Raw genomic sequence first — 21,880 nt, 5'->3', positions numbered from 1 at the left:
GAATTTGTATTATTACAATCTAAAATGTTGATAGCACAAGAAATTGCTCTTTTGGCCTTTTACTTTATATTAGCTTTTTTGAAGATTTGAGAAGTTTGTTGTATTAAAATAACCTTTTCAAGAACCATGAATTGGCACTGTTAGCCCTCACACCTGTTTTTGGTTTGTTTGGTTTTTGACAACATATATATTATGCGTTTAAACTGGATGCAGCATTTTTCTGTTACATTTCTTTTTGCTTTGTTTCTGTATTTGCAGCGCGTTTCTGTATTTGGCTGTGTTGTGGGTATTAATTTGCAGCACGTTTGCTAAATGCTGCGCATGTGTTGTCAAATTAATGAAGATGTTTTCTTAATTTGCTTGTGTTTTATCTATTTGCATGTGTTTTCTTAAGTTGCAGGGTGTTTGCCCCTGTTGACCACTGTAGTAAAGAACTACAAGTGCAATTCAATTATTCAAAGATCATTTAAATACTGATGATTGTATTCAGCACCATCCAACGACAGAACCAATTTTTTTTGTTGATTATATGACGGTCCGCTCAGTTGCTGCAAAAGAATTGTCTCTCATTTCCTCTGCAGCGTTGTCTCCATACATACTTATCTGGGTTGTATCTCCTCCGTCGGCAGATTTGGGGTGGCTTAGATTTAAACCCTAACCCCTGCAAGCATCTGAAAACTCTTCAAGCCCCTGAAGTGCCTATTTTTGAATTAGCTTATGGTGTGTATATGAGTGTATTATAGTCCCCAATCTTTTCCAGTGCAGATGGTTTAAAGCTTGATGAACTGAAATCTCACTTTCAGCGTTACTGCACTGGAAAATCTTTATAGATGTAAAACCCACAATCCTTTGCAGCTGGGGAAACAGGGCAGACTGCCAGCATGCTAAAAGTACATGCAAATATGGGCCTCTCCCTTTAAGACGGCTCGGTGCGGTGCTCATAAATGGACGGCAGTCGGAGAGAGTGGAGCAGTGGCAGCCTGTTTGGGAGGCTGCCTGCTAGAGGACCAGCTGGTTTGGGCCCTTTGGGAGAGATTGCGCTGTGGGGAAACCATTTTTTTTTACAATGAAAAGGAAAAGGGATTTACGAGCCCTGACCTGTTCTCGCTACCTCCCCCATCTTCCCCAAATCATAGCATTGCTCTCTGCACCAGAACGTCTAATCATATCAGAACCACATGGTTGTAGACACATTAGGATGTTAGAAAGATGCAGATAAAAGGCCTTAAACATATACATTCTCTCAGAAGCATATGATTCATGTGCCAGCAAATGTTGGAGCTTATTCCTTTATTTCTTTCTGTGCTACATCTGAAACAAAGCAAAAGGAATCAGAGGTTGGGTGGTGTAATATCTCCTGCTGTCAATAAAATAAGTCAGCTGCAGGAAATAAAAGCCACTATATAAATTGCTGTAATTTTGCCAACCGTGCTGTTCCAAGCATGGCTCGATGTAACTGTTGCTGCGGGTGTCTTCAGGTCCTGAAGCACCCAAAGACCCCTCCACTCGTGGAAGACTGTCCAAAGAGGTGGGTGTTTTTGGACATGGGGACCCATGACTGAGCTCCCTCTGCTGCCATCCGTGCACAATGGTTTCACTTCACCAACCTCGCTTAATGAACATGCCCATCATGTCCATAGTAGTACTTAGTAATGAGGCTTAACAGTAGAACTCCAGCTAAACAAGGAAATGGTCAGAGAGAGAGAGTGGAAAAGCCCACCAAAAGAGTCTAGTATAATAAAAGATAAAAGACCTAAATTAATGGGATGGATGAAAGCCACGTCTGGATGCGTGTTAGCAGAAGCATGCCCCAATAAATCGGCTTGGATTTAGATGAGTGGAAATATCCCTGTAAACTCCATCTTTAATTGATTAGGGAAGTCACTATGTGTTCAAACATTACACTAAAACATCTATTAGAGATGTTGAGCAAAACAGAGCCTTTGTGTTCTGTGTTGTTGGGCCAAGGCCAGAGCGTCACGCTAGAATAGACTCCAAAGCACTGTCTTTCATATCAGATCCCAGGCTGGGTAATGATGTGGGGTCTGAAACCTAATTCTTTGACAACAGCTGGGGCCTCCCATCCTCTCACAATTAAGCAATGCGATATACAACCTTGAAAGTTTCAAATGGACACCCAGGCCCCCTCCTGGCCCCAGCATATTAAACTCTTTATTGTCTCTTTGAGCTTTTTACAGACTTGGATAAATTGGGGAGGGGTTGAGGATTAAACACAATCTTTTCATAATTTAACTGATTTTAAACACACAATCCAACGTTGAGCACTGTGTGTCTGACCAACACTGGAAATAAAACACCTTGCGTGTATCATTAATAATCATCAGTAATGCATCTCAAGCTTTGGTTAGGACTCCTTTGTCCACTCTCCCACTCCTCTGTGGTATATGGGAAACTCCTGTTTGGAGACATATTCATTTATCTTTCCAATTCAGCCATCTAATTTAATTACATAAACGTACAATCCCTGTCTTTGTCATTATAACCGCTTCATTAGTTTTGGGAACATGAACAGAGCATTCATTGAGAAAGCCTATAAATAAAGTGTCCAGTGAAAACTGGAGCTTACCCTCTTTGAAGAAATGTATCTGACTTGACAGAGTTCATGATTAGTTTGTCTCCGGCATAGAAGTGACTGAGAAACTTTCCTACATCTTTGTTTTTAATTTCTAATTGTCTTTAATGGGGTGCAATCGACATGATTTCAAAATAATCATTGTAACAACAAAGAAAATGGCTTGAAACAACTAAAACATGTATTTAGTGGCATAACTCGGAATATGATGTTGACTCAGTAAAAACCAAGTATTTACTCAACCCTGTAAATTATAGATTAAGTTGGGGGAAAAGAATTCTAGGTACACTTGAAGACTTGGAATACAATGGAGACTTGTAGATTTGGAGTACATAAATTAGATGTACGAAATGGTTTTCATATGTGGACCAGTGCTGTAGGCCTTGCTGCAGTGAAACGTCGACTTGGCGTACCACTACATTCCACGGTCAATTGGTGGAATGTCAGCTTAGCTTGAAATGCGTGGACTGAATTGACTTGAAATGCACAACACAGCTGGATTGCTATTTTCTCTACAAGCCGAATGTTTCAACACTTCATGTTTTTGGTTTTTTTACTCAGTATTTACTTTGCACTAAAAAAAATCATTGATTTAATTTAATTCAAGTTTATTTTTTGTTATCAGTTTCTCGAGCTCAGACATGGCGACTGCCACCCCGCTGTCTGGAAGTTGTCCTTTAGCACAAGAAAACCACAGTGTTCTCATCCAACAGCTTTTTATGTTGGCATGTATCCATCCTCTGTACATGAATACATGAGCTGCCTTTGTTTCTCTGGCTCTGTATCAGGTTACTAGGCATGGCTGTGCCGTGTGTTTAATGGAAATGCTATGCAGGAAAAGGCCATGTGGCAGTCTTGAATATATGTACATCCGTAATGGGATACTCGTGAGTTCCTCTTAGAGTAACTGTTTGCCTTATTAGGCTGTCGTCTTGTGACTGCAAACAAACTGGCGAGTACAGTGAGATGGAAGAGATTCTTGAGACTGGTGTCCTGACTGGATACTGTATACATTATTGTACCTCCGGCTCCAGGAAAGAGGCATGATGTATGTACGCTGCAGTGTCACAGGCCATCATGGTGTAAGTGCTTTGCGGAGATGAAATACAGAACATCTATTTATTATCTGCTGGCAGCAGCACATGAGGACGTGCTCAGTCCCTTGACCATCACAGTTTATATGAGACATCATAATTTGTTACCTTAGATGGATGCTTTTGTCTGGGTCAGAGGGCATGCAAGCCGGGGCTGATTAGCTGATGAGAATGAGTAAGGTTATAAAAGGGACCTTTTATCATTACTACTGACTCATGTTGTCCTTTACATTCTATATTTTCTCCCCTTCTTTAGGACAGTAGTTGCAAAAGATACTTGATACTCTTTACATGAACATCAACAAAATAAATATTATATACAGAAGATTTAAAAACCACACACATGCAGCCTTGGAATCTTTCATTATAGAGGCGTGGCCGTTGTAATTTCCCAGTCAGTGGATTTTCCATAGAGGACGTGTGTCGGTGGAGAGACTTTCTTTATTGCTGGGACTCAGGGGAGCCGCTGTGCTGCTGGCTGGGGTGTGTGTGTGTGTGTGTGTGTGTGTGTGTGTGTGTGTGTGTGTGTGTGTGTGTGTGTGTGTGTGTGTGTGTGTGTGTGTGTGCGCAGCACGGGCCTGTAGGGGATGAGCGCGGGGCTTGGTGTCCATAAATCTTGCCCAGCACACCTCCTTCTCTGACTCCCCAACCCACCCGATCCTTTCACATACAAACAGAGGCTCAGACATAGAGGCCTGCAGGCCTTGCCAGGCTCCCCCAGACAGAGCTCTCTATCTTCAGCTTCTCTTAGCTTTACACTGACCCACAGCACCCTGAACGAATCTTAATGGTTGTTGGAGGATGTGAGGGGAACACGCTCCCCTGACCTTATAGTTGTACTAAAAAAAAAAGTTTTAAGTCACTGGGCTATGCAAGAGGCCACCCATGATGTAACACGTTCTCTAATAGGCTACTAGTGAGTCTTAACAACACTGTGTTTACTTGAAAATATGTGAATAAAATCAAGGATTTTGGTGCAATTATTGTACTTGTTCCAATGCAAAAAAAGAAAAAAAGTTTTGTGACACAAACGTAAAAAAACAAACACTTTTTGTAACTTTTTTGTCTTTCGTTTGATATCCCTTTTTTGACAGAGACTGTAAATTCCATATAAAACGTTGCTGTTCACCAGTTGTCTCGCGAACCTTAAAATGTCACAGCATAGTTAACATAGTTTTCAAAGCCTACATCAATGATTATGTGACCTGGTGAAATAAATAGGAGTGATGAAGTAGTCTTTGTCATGGCCTACCCATATAGAGCAAGTTTCAATGTTTCTAAATGTCAATTTTCATACCATTCTAAAAGGCACAAGAAACCAACGTGTGCCTGAAAGGTAAAAAAAAAAATTGAAATTGGAACAATTGTTAGCAGTAATTTAAAACACATGCAATTTGTAGCATGGAAAACCTCTGCTTTGGTCCTTTTAAGCTGTCATCTACAAGGAAGTATGCATAAACAACTAAATAAATACAATTAAAAAGTGTACAAAAACATTGCACGAAAAAGATGATGTGTAGCATTTTTGTGGTTTGTGATTTACACTATTTGTTTGTTTAGTTTATGGGGCTGAAAAAGTGTTCTTCCTACATGTATGGCATGGTGGTCTGGTGATTTTAAAATGATTTATTTTGACAAGGTGGTCCGTTATCTGCAGTTTGACAAGTGTAAATTAATCACATGAAAATCACAGTTGACACTGGGAAGTCCCATGAGGCTGCTTATGTGGTTTGGCCAGTGTTGTAACTTGCCAACCTGCAGTGCATGTCTAGCCGCGAGACTCTCTAAAAGGACAGGCAGTATATTACAAAGACTTTATGGCATTACGTATTACACCTTTGCAGAACCCGGTGTTTGGCTGTGAGATTAAAGATGCTGTAAAACTCTCTGTGCGTGACTCTGAAGTCTGTAGTGACTGATTTGTCTCATTCTTAACACACTGTCTATGTCTCCTCACAGCTCCATCTACTGTATCCATAATGCACCAGGTCAGTCGCACCGTGGACAGCATCACCCTCTCCTGGTCCCAGCCTGACCAGCCTAACGGAGTCATCCTGGACTATGAGCTACATTATTATGAAAAGGTATCAGTGATGCAGCAACACATTCTTCCTCCAAGCCCTCATCATATAAACATAAGTTTCAATTTCTTTTTCTCCCTATCCAACTCAAGATGCTCATGGTAAAAAGAAAAACTGACTCTTTTATGTAGTTGTACATTTATATTCAGATTATCCCCCCCATGCTCGTTTGCATAACAGCACATCCGAGGAGGCATGATGTAGTCAGAGCTTCTGAACATTGCTTAGAACTTCTGCTCATTCTCTTTCAATTACAATCACGGTCAGTCACTGGAAAAGGAAACCGCTCTCAGCCCTGGAGTAGGGCCACTGGGGATTGATGCGCAGAGACTTGTGGTTGAAACAATGGTGCGCTGACTGATTTAAAAATAGTATTTAAGGGGCAAGCTCCACCGAATCAGCATACTTTCTCACAAGAACACTCACAGTAAAAAAAAAAGTGATCACTAAAATGCATACAGCATTTCACAGACTTACAAACACAATCGCACACATGTATTGTACATGTGTGCACACGCACATACACGCAGCGTTTGTCGAGCTTTCGTCTACATGCTGAGCCGTTCCGCTTTTGAGTATATTTCCCTTTTTCTGACACTGCTGGAGAGAGCTGTCAAAACAATTGTCTCGGCCCCTGCTGTGGCTCAGAAGTGTGCACAGAGCAGTGGGTTGAAGGGAGCAGCTAAAAAGAGTCTCAGCCTCGGCTTTCAGACTCGTCAGCATTCTGGAGAGGAGGAGTACGGCAGTGAAATACAGCTCTGATTATCAGAAGGCACGGCTCAGAAATGCCGCCTGACCTGAAACTGCCACCAAATCTACCTTCTTACTGTAGATGCATCTGCTGGGTGTGTGCCTCTTTCAGTCCTGCTACTTTATCACAAATGATGCTTTTTGTGGTAGCAAAGGATTCAGATTAGTGCTATGGTTCCTGTGGATGTAAAATAAATGTTGAGATTAGTATCACTGCTTTTTTCTGTACGGTTTCTGCTCCCAATATTTCAGTTAGTGCAAAATAAGATTACAGTATAAGACTTAAAGGTCCCATATTATGATCATTTTCAGGTTCATACTTGTATTTTAGGTTTCTACTAGAACAGGTTTATATGGTGTAATGTTAAAAAAAAAGACTGTATTGTCATTGCAGCCGGGGACTAACTGTAGCGGCACTTTCCATCTATATATAGTATAGTTGTGACATCACAACTATACGGAAGTCCTGATGGCTCGTTTAAAGGAACGGATTCTGAATACGGCTGTGTGCATTTCTCTGTGGATTGAGCATTTTTCACAGTATTTATATGGCACCAGGACCTGCTTTATAATAAAAGAAGACATGGAAATCTCACTTTTTACAATATGGGACCTTGAATCTGTAAATTGTACCTACAAATGGCTATAATATGTAATAGTAAATCAATTACATTGAAAATGATTATACTAAAATCCAGTGCTGTGCTTGCTCATACTGTTCATCATGATCATTTGTTCCTCCTGAGTGCAGATCTTAACCTAGTATATCATTTATTCACGTGGCATTTCATAATTGACTTCGCAATTGGACTGTAATTACTAATGTGCATAAACTTAACATGTTTTTTTTTTTTTTTTTTTTCCTCCTAGGATCAATCAGAATATAACGCTACCGCCATCAGGAGCCAGACCAACACAGTGGTCATACGTGGCCTCAAACCAGGAAGCATCTACGTGTTCCAGGTCCGGGCCCGAACCGTAGCTGGCTTCGGACGTTACAGTGGCAAACTGTACTTCCAGACCATGACTGAGGGTGAGAATTCAGCTAATGTTCCCCAAAGCACGCAGAGCTGTTATCGCCTCTCATGCGTGGCCCACCATGTCGTACAGCCTGGACACAGACAGCTGCGGGAATGAAAGGGAATCATGTTGTGAAGTAAACAGTTCAAGTACTTCAAGTCTTTTTTCAGTATTGAGAAACATCCCACAGATTATACTTATATAATTTTTTTCATTATTCATATTCCAGCATTCAAGAATCCTTTCCTTTATGTGGTACAAAAAAATATCATGTTTTTGCCAAAGATAGCTTTTTTCCTTTCCACAATAAGCCTTTAAGTCAAGGCTGAGGTTAAAGTTGTCTTATCGTTGAACTGTGACACTGGGAGAAGAAGGAACGTTCAGTAAACATCAGTCATGGAGGTTAATGTTAGAGCCAAGCCCAGGCTTCTTCCCCTCTGAACATCTCATTTCCTTCAGCCTGCAGTGCCCAGGGCCATCATTAGCCTCAACGTTCATAGGAACATCCTTGATGCTGCCACACGCACAGATCCCAGCACTATAGATATATCAAAACTGACTCATAACTGTAAATATTGAGTAAACAGAAAATATATAAGGCTCAGTGTTTTTAGTTTTTACCAGAAAAATGTTTGTTTTTTTTAAAGACAAAAACATGCAACCAAAAAGTTGTTTCCTGCTGCAAGAAGACACTGATTACCAGTTAAAAGTAAACAATGTGCTTATGTGATAAGTACAGCTCTGAAAATGCTGAAGTGAAGAAAGGAAAAAAATGAGCAGAAAGTGAAAATGAGTCCCATTCAGAAAGTAAACCAAGGTTAAACTACAGTGTTTGCTTTCTATAAATTGCATTTTTAAAATATGATTACTGTATCAACTGGATTTTTGTGTTACAGATCCGCTGTTATTCAATATTCAAAGTAAACACTTGTATAAATTATCTTTTTTTTTTTTTTTTTTTCAATGCCATTGGTACCTCAAATGTAATGCCTGCTGTATTTTGGGGTTTGGCATATAATAAACCAGCAGTCCTCAGCAGAGTTCCCCCTCTCTGGTTAAAGATGTGGGTAACGCTTTACTTTAATCCCCCCTTTTTAGCATTCATAAGCACTATTTAAACATTTCAATAATAAATAGTACCACAATATAATGTAGTTATAAGAAGATATATGTGCTTATGTATGTATTTGTCAAATACTATAACTCTTCCTGTGAGCACCTATAAGCGGATACACAGAGAATTAAAGATTTCGCAATGGACGCAGCTCTGATCACACACTTTTAAATCGATAAACTAATTTATAAATCAACATTTGTTGTCAAATTATTGATTTATTTAGTAAGATACCGTGTAATAGTATGCTGCCTTGTCACCCTGTTTGGCTTTAATTTGCAATAGTGACCCACTTGCTCTACATTATATCTTACTTCGTAAATGGTCAAACAGTGCTTATGAATAGAGATTAAAGTAAAGTGTTACCACTATGTGTTCTACAATATTGAAAACAATATCTACGCTATCCAGAAGCACATGAAACTATGGGGATTCACTTACCCATGTATCTGGCTGAAATTGTGAAGTGATGTGTCATTTACAGTGCACAAGAGAAGGGCTTGGCTATGCCTCTGTGTGCCCATTCAGTAGCTGGATTCCTGCTCTTGGCTGTCTGAGCAGCCTGGGCCTCACCCAAACATGCTCTCTCTCCTCACTTCACACACTTTCTGCCAGATAATTTGTCCATATCCCCAGCATCTGAGCACATTCGCTGTGCTTTGGAAAATGGTCCATGCGGTCAAGATGCAAAGATGCTCATTGGTTCACCCAGCCATATGTCTGTCTGTCACCCATTGCTCGCTCCATATGCAGTGGCTCAGATGCTTACCCATATGTTTTCATCTTGTGTTTGTGTGTGTGTGTGTGTGTGTGTGTGTGTGTGTGTGTGTGTGTGTGTGTGTTTCTGTGTGTCTGTGTGTGTGTGTGTGTGTGTGTGTGTGGCACTACTGTATGTTTACTGTATGCATGTGTTTCTTATTTCTATAGAGGAGTACAACACCAGTATTCAGGAGAAGCTACCTCTCATCATCGGCTCGGCAGCTGCTGGCTTGGTCTTCCTCATTGCTGTTGTCGTCATCATCATCGTCTGTAACCGGTGAGTCAGTCCTGTCCCAGTCTTCTTAAGCAAGCCTGTGAGCCAATAAACACAGCTTACACTAGCTGGTAAAGTGGATTTCTCTCCTTTTTACTGTAGTTGTTGTGCTTTTATTCAGTAGGTTTGCATGGGGTCTGTTCGCTTGCACTGTTGTATTCTTGTTTACAATTTACAGACACAGTTTTTACCCGCTTGTATGAACATAATAGTTCAATGATTATGTTTACCTATCTCCTATCATTCAGTTTTGTTGTTCTTGTTTGTAGCTGCAAGTCTATTTTTTATCTATTTTCTGAAAATTGCTCACTGTGTGTAAGTACATTGAAAGCAATGAAAAAAACAGACTCATGGAATTTTCTTCTGTGTACACACATACTTGGCTTTTAAAGCTGATTCTGATTAAAACTATGAATGTGAGTTGTAGAGAACCATCTGGTTTTAAAGATATTACTTTTTAATAAATTCCAGTCTTTCAACAGCAGAAATAATATATAAAAGTCAACATTGCTAACATTAAAGTTATGTAGGTGCTTCTGCTCAGTGGGTATCAAATGTTTGTAACTATGCCAAGGTTAGGATTTCAGTTCCCACTGTGTCCACTCATATTAAAACTGTAGCTCAGCTCCTGTACAGTGTCTTGATTCACAGAAGAAATTGTACAAGATAAATTTCTGAGTATGCATTCCGTTTGTAGATTTCCCACAATATATTTGTGTCTTAAAAATGGCGGCCTAATAACTATAGGGTTGTGTGCTGCATTGTGGGATACTTTAGGAACATCGCCAGGACAACATCAATGAGTGTGTTTTTGAGAGTATTTTGAACTGTCAAACAGTCCAAAAAAGTTTTAATGCACTGTGATGGTCCTATCACAGAACTTATAGGTCCTTGTCAAGCTGTTAAAACTTAAATTGTAACAAAGTTGAAGGACATAGTGTGGTGAAGCTGGTGTTGAATAAAAAAGATGGAGTGTAAAAGGCCAGGGACTGCTGTGGAATGAAAAACTGAGTTGGCGGGAAAAAATGTAATAATGAATTTCATAATGATAGAAAAAGAACCTGCACCATATCCAATCTGCTTAATAAAGTCAATGTCAGCCCCCCCACCTTCTTTTCACTTCAGAACTATTAAATTGTACTCTCACTCACTTTTTTTGGCAGTAAAGTAACCAAACTTTTCCACAACCACCAGCATCACACAACCCATGTCATTAGCTTGTCTAAATAAAAAATGGTGATAATCATGTTTACCTACCATTGAATAAAATCACATATTCCGCCCCATAGTATACATTTGTGAGATGTACCCATAATTCTAAACAATTCATGTAGCTGCATGAATGGAGTGCACTGGAAAGGAAAACCACACTTTGGTGTAGTGTGCCTGGCTTACTTTTCCAGTTTAGCAAAACAACAAATGCTTTTCCTAGCTCTCCTAGATCCTTAGTGTAGGTAGACCTGGGGGTGTTGGATCCATGTTTCTGCCCCCTCCCTGCTCTCTCTTTTTGAACCGGAGCTAGAGTTCTTTGTCTTTCCCTCAGGAGGCGTGGCTTTGACAGGCCTGATTCAGAATACACGGACAAACTGCAGCACTACACCAGCGGCCACAGTGAGTAAAAAAACCAAAAATAAAAAAAACGCTCCTCTCTGCCTGCATACAGCTTGTACCTCCTTCAGCACCAATCACACCTGTCTCCATGACTACCATCTCACACACTCATCTCCATGGCCGTCATTCAGCCCTTCGCTCCCTCACACACCTGTCTCCATGGCTACCACCTTGCATGCTGGTGTCCTTGGCTACGGCCCAGCACAGCACCGCTTCATTTGCCCGTCCCCCACTCGCGGGTAATCCTGCCTGTTGTTTGACTGTGTTCACTCGGTCGGAGTCTGGATTTAACCACATCAAAAACTCAATGTTCAAGTGTGTGTTCGGTGCATCATCGCATTTCATAGTTAACTAACTATCCATTGTGGTGGAAATAGGTCAGTCTTCACTCACGTTAACGCCATTAGCATGCTAATGCCACATGAGCCATTTGCCATTGTTATAAAAATTCAAAAGACTTGGTGAATGAATGGAATTTCTCAATGCTTTTCCGTCCTCATACAGTACAGTAGCAGAGCGCTTAAATGACAATAATACAGAAATAAATCTGGGAGAAATAGCAGAGAAGTAATTTCACCATGGCTCCGCCTAAGAAATTAAAGCTAATCCATCTTTCTCATGCATAATTGGAAAAAAAAACCTGCAGATCCGTTCCCACCTCAAGTTTATGACCCCATCTTAATTTGTTTATTTGATTGTGTAATTACCACCCTGCTTCATCCTTTTTATGTTAATTCCACTCTAAAGGTAACAGCTTTCCCCAATATAATCCGATCACGCTGTGCAAAGAAGTCCAGTCTGTGATTCAGTGCGAAGTGTGCCAGTAAGACACTCTGGTATTTCACAGCTATTAGCAGAAGCCAATGTGTCCTGTGTGCATCCTGTCCTCACCCCCGTCACAGTTCAGGCTTCTGCCCCTGTTTTCGGTGGTCTTTGCCATCAGTGGAGGGTGGTCTGTTGAACAGTGCTTCAGGTCGGGAAGAGATTGTCGGGTTTTAGTAATGGGGGGTTTTGCCTGGTCAGATCCTCTCCATCTGTTCATCTCTGCAGCACGTTTCCTTAGCGTAGTGTGCCAGGTTTTGAGGCAGTATACATGCGCTTCTAGCTCTGCAGCAAGCCAAGGCATGAGTTCAGTTTCCATTCAAATAGCCTCAGGCCTGATGTGGAGGTGAGAGCCAAATAATCGGATTTAAAACTCAGGACACTTAAGTCCCTGAACATTTAATGGCCACCTTAAGCCAATTTACCTGGCATCGGGGCTTAGGAGAGCCAATTTATTTCTTGGAGTGGAGCTGAGTGATGGCGATATAGGGCCCAGGTTTCTCTCCTGTGTGTTAATGGCACTATGACTCACAGGAGATGATATATATATATATATATATATATATATATATATATATATATATATATATATATATATATATTTACATATTAACCTGCCTTATCACAGCTAAAAATACTGCCACTACCATGTCCTTGCTGGCTGAATAGCTACACACAGTAGCCATGAGGCACTAGTCATAACCACCACTTCTACACTACACCACCTCCTCCATCTTTCAGCCTTCATCACCCTTATGTGCCACAACAAATCACAGAATTATATTGTAATGTGTGAATGCAAGGTGAATTGACTGTTAATGTGCTTGAATGTAGAGTTCAGAATCAAATATTATAGAGGCTTTTCCCTTTTTTCCAAGTGACTCCAGGAATGAAGATTTATATTGATCCGTTCACATATGAGGACCCCAACGAGGCTGTGAGGGAGTTTGCCAAGGAGATTGATATATCCTGTGTGAAGATTGAGCAGGTCATTGGTGCAGGTAATGGAAAAATATGACTGAAACATGGATGGAATATAACACTGTGAAATATCTTGGGTCTAACTTGATTTCTAAATACAAATGGATGCACCAAAAACTGCGTACGGTTACTCGCTCATATCGCTCTGAGTTGAATAGAACCATTGCTTTTTTCCTATGTTACACCTTTACAGGAGAGTTTGGAGAGGTGTGCAGTGGTAACCTGAGGCTCCCAGGCAAAAGGGAGATGTTTGTGGCCATAAAAACTCTGAAGTCTGGCTACACTGAAAAGCAAAGGCGAGACTTCCTCAGCGAGGCCAGCATCATGGGCCAGTTCGACCATCCCAACGTCATTCACCTGGAGGGCGTGGTCACCAAGAGCAGTCCTGTCATGATCATCACTGAGTTCATGGAGAATGGGTCTCTGGACTCCTTCCTCAGAGTAAGCCACCATAATGATTTTTTGTTGTTTCTGTGTCCAACCTAGAACGCAGTCATTTACTTTTTTTTGCCAATGTTCTGATTTCTACAAATTAAATTACAGGCCTCTGGTATGAATTGTGTTAAACATGATATGATTATGCCAAGCATAAACTTATTTGATTTCTTTGATAGAATCTGATACTCTTCATTAACAATATTGCTTGTCCTCCCAGGGCACTTATTAAATCTGTCTAGTCAGTCAGAAAAACGTCAACTTCTCAGTAAACTGGCCCAGTGTTCTGCTGGAAAACTGACCAATTTGACTCGCTAGACCGCCAGACTGGAGTTAAGAATTTGGGCCGACCCGCTTCCCGACTCCAGCACACTCCTCGTTCTCGGTGCAGCGTCAGTCGCTCTAGCGTCCGACGGCGTAGCGTCCGACGGCGTTGCCACTCACTTGACAGTTAATTTGGTAAACATTAAAGACGCGGACATTACAATAACATAACTTGATAGAGGGAAACGTCAATTAGCTCTGGAATTGCTGATCCTCTCATGCAGCATGTTTCCACAGTCACATGCCTCCGCTTTTCACTCTCTGACGCTAAGCTAAGCCACCAACCAGCCCAGCCAGGCGGCCAATGGCAACTAACAGACCGGATTATGGCGTGACAATATTCACTGAAAAAAGCTGATTAGTTGGTCATATGGTACTGTGATCATGACAAACCGATGCAAACTCAAGACAATGTTTTGATGTCAGCCTGACTGCAAGTTCTGCACTGGAGCTGCTTGAGCTAACGCTAAGGTTGGCTTCACAGACTGACAGGATGAGCTGCTTCACTGCTTTGAATCCCAGAGATCCCAATTCAGAGCTTTTTATTATGATCCGCTTAGAAAAATGATATGATGATCTTAAAGGTTTAATGCAAGTTTTTGACAACTCTTGTCTGTCACACTCTACAACTGACAAGCTACCAGTCAGATATTGATGAGAGACAAACCCCCCTCCCCCCTCTCCATATAAAGAGCATATTGTTTCGCCAACTCGCAGAATTATTGTTAATCCACTACAGCTGAGTAAATGTACAGCTGACAGTAAATTGCCATTATAGCCAGTGAAATTAATAGTTTTCAGTCTACAGATTGTTATAACACTGTTAATTGTTAAGTTATAATTGAAAATTGCACTCTTTCACAGTGTGAGTTTGATATGAAAAAGTAGAACTTAACATTTTTTTTTATAAAGACAGCTGATAGGATACATATCCTTTATGCACACAGACACACTCTTTCCAGTACACCCATATCTGTCCAATAATTTCATATTGTTTATAAACTCACGCACAATAATCCGACTTCAAGTAAACATTATTATTCACAGAAACTTGTCAACCATGTGTTCCTTAGAGGTATTCTCTGCTCTATGCATTCACACATTACTATTAACACTCACAGAGTATCCACATGCCCCTAGTATTGATTTGTTTCTATATATTTAATATTTTCTCCGTGAATCTTCACCATGAACCACAAAATAACAGGGTCCCACCTTATTTATGCTTTGCATTCACCGCACACTTAGTCCACTGCTTATTATGCAGCACTGTATATGGATGCTTACAGGAATCACATACTTATTTCCCCCCCCGACTCCTTGACAGGAAATATGAAGAGCGCAAAAGTTCATGGGATTTTTACATCTGCGACCCCAATCAATAATTCAGATACTTTGCAAGACTTAAAATGAGATGTCAGATGTTTAAAAATGAAGCTGGCCATGAGATGAGATGTCACACGGCCTTTCACCATCTCTCTTGAGATGTTTGAGAAATAAAAACTTCATTTATTTTCTAATATGACTTTTTTTTTTGCATGCTTTCATCCTCGCTAATTGCTCTCTCCACATTTTTGGAATGAGCATTAAAGGGCCTCTGATTTATGGAAATTGGGGATATATTATCTCTGCCAAAAAAAAGCTTTATTTTTAGTTTCATTTCAAATGATGTAATGTGAACTCCCGATTTAATGCGACACAGAAAGTATGCCAGTGTAAGTGCAGTTAGAATGCCACATTTTAAATGAACTTATGCCGTTGCATTTCCTGAAGTAAAAAAAAAAACAGTCTCTACCTCTTGAAACGATTTTCCTCCGGTTTAATACCTGCCCTGATAGTCAGTTTAAGCCCTGCGCTGCAAGCCTACATCAAACCATCCTCAAGAAGAAGACATGCATACTCCTGTCAGCACACTGCTCAGATTAGAGTCTATATTTGCATTCTGCCTCCGATCTAGGAGACACAAAGCATCAGCTCTTTTTTGAAATTTGATCTCACGGTGAAGGGTGTTTGTGTATATGTAGATGTTTGCTAAACATATTTGACAGCGCGTTGTATTCAAAACACCAGGGAACCTCTGCGCTGTGGCACCTCACAGTGACAGTTTATGACAACAATTGCTGACAGTGTCAAAGCCTCTGAGCATGGTTTGTGTCTTCTCTGAGGTGATTGGTGGGCGGTTGTTTAAAATGGTCAGTGAAGTCTGTACTGAGCTGCCTGCTCTGAAGGATTGTCTCCTGCCTCCTGCAGAAAAACCTGCAGGGTAGAGACAGAAAAAAAAAGAAAAAAGGAAATAGATCGATCAGAGCTGGACTGGTATCTGGAAGCAACAATAAGCAGAGAAAAATATAGAGAATGAAAGTCGGTCTTTGATATAAAACGTGTTTACACACATAAATAATGCTAGACCGTGATTCACACAAATTCCTGGTTATTTATTCTACCTAACCTGAAGCCAAAGACTTTGGAGGAATCTTTCCAATTAAAGTATATGCAAACACAGCACATAGATTACTCTAGGTAGCAATGTGTATTTGTGAGAAAAGCTTTCATGAATAATGCATTCAGCTTAATTGCTGTGGTACGCGAGGAAGATCAGCTTGACGTGAGGAGAAGCATCCGCTCAGCTAATGAGCAGCAGAGTGTTTGAAAGAGAAATAGGCTAGTGGAGCTAGCGGTCATGCAGACTATTAACGTGGCTGTGCTCGGGGCCCTGCTCGCCGGCCCCTTCCACTTCCCTTTCTTGGCCTTTTCTGTCTGCCCCACACCCGTCCCTGAGCTCCCATGCTCCATTCTCTGGAATCCTCTGTTCTCCGGGTGTCGTGGTGGGTGGTGGGGAGAGTGCAGGTGTGCACAGTTGGAAAGCACAGCTGCACCACTGCTCCAGACGCTCCACATGCATGAAGCCAAAGCCCTCACCAAACCGTGGAGGGGAACAGCTGTAGACAGCCAGCCAGCCCCAGCTTAGCCCTGCCGAGGCCAGATGAGCCCAACCCAAATCTGGCTGGTAGTGTCCTGCAGGGCCTCTTCACAGAAACTAATACTGCAAAGTAGCCTTTCTACTTGAGCCACATGTGGGTTGGGTTACAAGTAGACATGATAAAATTAAATGATTATAATTTCACTAAAAGGAGTGAAGTGGGAGTCGTTTTGTATTATTCGTGGCCCAGAGAGAAAGTCATCAAATGTATTATCAATTTAATATTGTATCTCAAAGCCACTGTGTGAAGAGTTTTAAATGTGATTATGGCATTGTTCAAATTCTGATGGCATAATCTTTTGCTGGTACAAAAAGGAGACAATCCCCCATCTGTGTTGCTTTCAGCCCCAACACGAATGCAGCAGACTAACAAGTCCACTATATGTTTTTGTGTCTTTGACTGTGAGTATTGAATTGTATATGCACATACAGTATTGTCAGGCACCCCTGAATTTCCAGTAGCACCTCCTCTTTAAGGTACTGTAACACAATATCACTACTTTACAGTTTTCTTTTTTTTCGATTGCTTAAGCACTATTTTGAAAACCAGGACCGTTTTTTCAAAACACTACACACAATTAGCACAACCAAACACCCAATCAGCAGAACATCTCTTCTTATCTCTAGACCCTTTGCAACATGAAACACTCTTATATACACTCATTTATAAAAAAAACAACATATTTTGATCCCATATGAAACGCACACATTTTATATGACTTAATTCAGTTTGAACCAGTTACACACTGCTGTTGCTAACCTAAAACACTTTTAGCAATTCTACTTCTCAGTGATTAGAGTACTGTAAATGAAGTACACAGAGAAAGTGCAAATATACAAGAAGTTCACCAAACACTACACAAGACCAATGCTGCAGACTGAGGAAAATATAATGTATTTCTCTCCATATATCCAAATCAGTCAACATGGAGAATCAACAACAAAACATGTCCCAGTTTTAATGCTACTACAGTAGTGTGCATAACACAGTTAGCTCAGCAAACAACAGACAAACAACAACAAACAAACAAAAAAGTACAGAAGATTGACTTGCTGCATTTTTGTAGTGCCTAAACCTGATTGGTGTGTCTACAGTTAAGCAATCATGTGTTTGCGCACCTGATGGCTGTGTTTCACAGATTGGCTTATAGGTGTGGTCATTTGACAGTCAGTGCTTTGGAATTGCCAGGAAGTGACATCATGATATACTTCTGTGTCTAATGTATACGTGTGTTTAATGTTTTGCAAATCACTGTGTGTATTGTTTTGCAAAAAGTGTGAGGGTGACGTTGTGCTTTTAGTGGTGCACATCTGGGCCAATGTTTTGCTCTTTGAGTGTAAGGTTTTGATAATGAAAAGTGATAGAAAAATTATAGTGTAATACTTTTGATTTCAGAGTGCAAGCAATCGGCAAAAACTGTAAATACTCACCAAGTGCAATATTTTAAAAGTTTAAAAATGTAATGATGCATTTGAATGTTTGCTTACGCTTTAAAATCATTCATAAGGCTGATGCTTCTTCTTTAAAAGAAAATGTATTACGCTCATCGGTCAGCCACTAGAGGAGAGTGCTGTTTTCCCAATCGCAAGATTTCGTTTGGCAAATTATCCTTTTCTTTTATGGCCTTAAGTCAGTGGAATACTCTCCCAACACACCTTATTAAATGCACACATCCTCAAACCTTTTCATGCTTGACAAAAAGCTGGATATTGTCACAACAAACTTGTACACATTTATGAAGTGTGTATGTGTATGTGTGTGTGTGTGTGTGTGTGTGTGTGTGTGTGTGTGTGTGTAATAGGAGGCGTTTTTGATTGCATAGCATTGTTGGGAAGAGGTGGGGGGTGGACTGGTTTTAGGGATGTGGGAATGATTGAGCCCATGATAGTTGTATTGATGCAACTTTGCACATTTGTATTATTGTAAATTAGGTGTGAATGTGTTTGTAAAATTGTATATTCAGATGTTTTGCACGTCACTTGCTTTGAATATTTATTGTTTTACCTACCTGCCCAGGGACTAAAGGCAGAAAATAGCAATTGTGCTACAACCTGGTACAATGCATCTCTCCTTGTTCTTATACAAGGTTAACGTTTAATTGTGCATTGTCCCTGTTTAAATAAAATGACATCACATTACATATTTCTGTTTTTACAGCAAAACGATGGGCAGTTTACTGTGATCCAGCTGGTTGGTATGCTACGCGGCATCGCCTCAGGCATGAAATACCTGGCCGACATGAACTATGTGCACCGCGACCTCGCTGCCCGGAACATCCTGGTCAACAGCAACCTTGTGTGCAAGGTGTCGGACTTCGGCCTTTCGCGCTTCCTGGAGGATGATACATCAGACCCCACCTACACTAGTGCTCTGGTAAGAAGTATCCTTGCCTTCCCCTCGTGATTAAACCAGGCTCAAACAGCCTTCTCAGATACGCTTTTCTAATTATGTTGTGAATGAGAAGTTCTATTACCTGCCCTGATTGAGAATCCTATTCATCCAGCGCCGCCATTTGGTTTTATTTAACCCAGGTCTGACATAACACCGCACCGCACTGCACTCCCACACTGCCCTCCCTACCGATACAAAACATCATCCCTTCACCTGTCCTTTCCTTTCTCCTTCCCCAGTATTTAATGTAGCACACTTTACTCCCAGGGGTTTTGTTATATCCACGTCCCAGTTTGGATTACCGTCAGCATTGTTGCCGTGAACGGTGTCTCTCTCCGGAGCCAGGACACTGTGACGGTTGGGTTTCGGTCGCTGAGGTTGTGCTCTTTGTGTTTGCAGGGAGGGAAGATTCCTATCCGATGGACTGCACCCGAAGCTATCCAATACAGGAAGTTCACCTCTGCCAGTGATGTGTGGAGCTACGGGATCGTCATGTGGGAAGTCATGTCCTACGGAGAGAGGCCTTACTGGGACATGACCAATCAAGATGTATGTATTTAACTTCCCCATGGTCGTTTTTTATATGCTGTTAATACTTTAGTCAAATTTCCCCCTTAAACATTTGTTACTACACACATACATGTATCTGCTTCCTTTCATTACAGCCTCAGACCCCTCAGAGATACATTTTGTCATTATATCTGCTTTCCCACAGCTAAACAGCAGCTTTCACTCATGGGTTTTATATGAAAATTCCCCCACACTCACCACAGAGGCATAATCAGATCATTTGAAATGCACGGCAGTGCTCAGTGGACAATTTCTGCTCTTGACTGGAGCCTCCATTTCCTATCTCCCCCTGGGTAGCGGAGGAGAGAGCAAATTATGGGGAGAGAGATAATGAAAATAGTTTCAAATTGAAAGTGAGAACACTAATGTGCTAAGAGGGACTGAGGACCTCAACGGTTATCTTATTAGCAGCTCCAGATAGTGTTTCTGCTCCATCGGGGTCCTCATTTGGAGGTCTTACGAATGAGATTAATCTGAGTCTGAACTGCAGCTCCTTTAATGGCCCTGGTAATGAGCAGGGGATTGTGTGTCCTCGTCACAAGTGTCCTCCGGGTTGTTTCACTCTGTTAACCGTGCACCACCTCTGTGTGCCCCCCCGACCAATAACTTCACCGGCCCAAGCCAGATGAATCTTTAATGTGGCTTTGCAGAGAGAGAGAGAGGTGGGGGGGAGCATTAAATACTTTGTAAAGGCCAGACATGGGGTCACTGCTGGCAGAAATGTGAAGTTGGTGGAATAAGGTTTATGTTCTTAATGACCTAACTGGTGTTTAACAACTCTTCACATGGAGAACTAATGTGGTGATTTGTATATATATAATGTATATATATATACATTTACATGTGCTTAAGTAATAACTGAATTGAACAGTTTGGACTTGGTGGCAGTAACACACAGTTAATGACTGCAGCAGTTGTTTTTACCACATGGTGAGAGGCACAGATGCTCTTGTTTTATGCTCCTCAGAAGAGAGAGGACCACAATGGAAATCAGCCTTCGGACTTCATTGTGTATTTTAACCTCAATGATTTTTTTATGTCATTCATGTGTTATATGTGGTTCTTTTTTAAATCATCAAATTAAAATTAAAAGAGAGCATCAGTGCCAATGTTTCCTTCATATGATGGGGCATGATGGACTCTTCAGAAGAGGGAATTATCTTCACTTGAGTTTCTGCGCGCGAAAGTCATCGGACGCCACAATCTTCTGAACATAGCCATACACAGAGAGAGATGTGTGGAGCTGATAGTCTTATTTAGCTTTGTAGCAACTAATTTGGCAATGGCTTGAATGTAACGGACCTACATAAATAAGTGTGTGACAAAAAGTTATGCACTAAAGCTTTACTAGTGCCACCTCTACCAGCTACAACAGCAAAATGCTACTTACAAATTGATACTAAATTATTAACAATCTAATAATGTGATTTTAATAATATATCAACCACAAGGGCCATTTTTGGGCATAACAAGTACTTTTACTTTTGATATTTTAAGTACATGCTGTATGAATAAATGAATGGTTTATTTTTGTGTCTGCCTGCTGATACGGCCCATCCATTATAGGATTATTCAGACATATTTTAAATAAAAACTTTCCTAGTGCTGACACAAATCACAATATGTACATATAGGGTACAAGTATAACATTTACAATTCAACAAAAAGTTAACATTTCAACATAAATGCTGTAAAAGCTTTTGTACTTTTACTTAAGTAGGATTTTGAGTGCAAAACTTTTACTTCCAGGTAAAAGTAAAGGATATGAGTACTACTTCCGCCACTGGATCGTCCACTCTCTCCTCTCCATCAATCGGTCTCCTCTTTGTAGAGCCTCATAGCAACCCTTAGAGATCTCTGTCTCCCCCTGCAGGTCATCAATGCCATAGAGCAGGACTACCGGCTGCCCCCACCCATGGACTGTCCCAGCGCGCTGCACCAGCTCATGCTAGACTGCTGGCAGAAGGACCGAAACAACCGGCCTAAGTTCAGTCAGATCGTCAACAACCTCGACAAGATGATCCGCAATCCCAACACGCTGAAGGCCACGACCCCGTTATCTTCAGGGTGAGATTTACTT

General features: G+C 41.0%; 1 protein-coding gene across 4 annotated transcripts in view; it reads left to right on the top strand.

The window, feature by feature from the left end:
* ephb2b (eph receptor B2b) overlaps positions 1-21,880 on the top strand; it is a 133,060-nt gene that overhangs the window by 104,064 nt on the left and 7,116 nt on the right. The window contains exons 6-14 of one of the 4 annotated variants that reach the window (XM_028575388.1): positions 5,647-5,771; positions 7,389-7,551; positions 9,580-9,688; positions 11,232-11,296; positions 13,006-13,119; positions 13,293-13,540; positions 18,997-19,212; positions 19,630-19,779; positions 21,674-21,867. In XM_028575388.1, coding sequence (XP_028431189.1) covers positions 5,647-5,771; positions 7,389-7,551; positions 9,580-9,688; positions 11,232-11,296; positions 13,006-13,119; positions 13,293-13,540; positions 18,997-19,212; positions 19,630-19,779; positions 21,674-21,867 — 1,384 coding nt within the window. Of the gene's footprint in view, positions 1-5,646; positions 5,772-7,388; positions 7,552-9,579; positions 9,689-11,228; positions 11,297-12,996; positions 13,120-13,292; positions 13,541-18,996; positions 19,213-19,629; positions 19,780-21,673; positions 21,868-21,880 lie in introns of all 4 variants that reach the window. The other 3 variants (XM_028575386.1, XM_028575387.1, XM_028575385.1) reach the window with 3 other exon arrangements.

Source organism: Perca flavescens, chromosome 4 (genome assembly GCF_004354835.1).
Source record: "Perca flavescens isolate YP-PL-M2 chromosome 4, PFLA_1.0, whole genome shotgun sequence".
NCBI classification, from domain to species: domain Eukaryota; kingdom Metazoa; phylum Chordata; class Actinopteri; order Perciformes; family Percidae; genus Perca; species Perca flavescens.
This window is presented reverse-complemented; position numbering and strand designations above follow the sequence as displayed.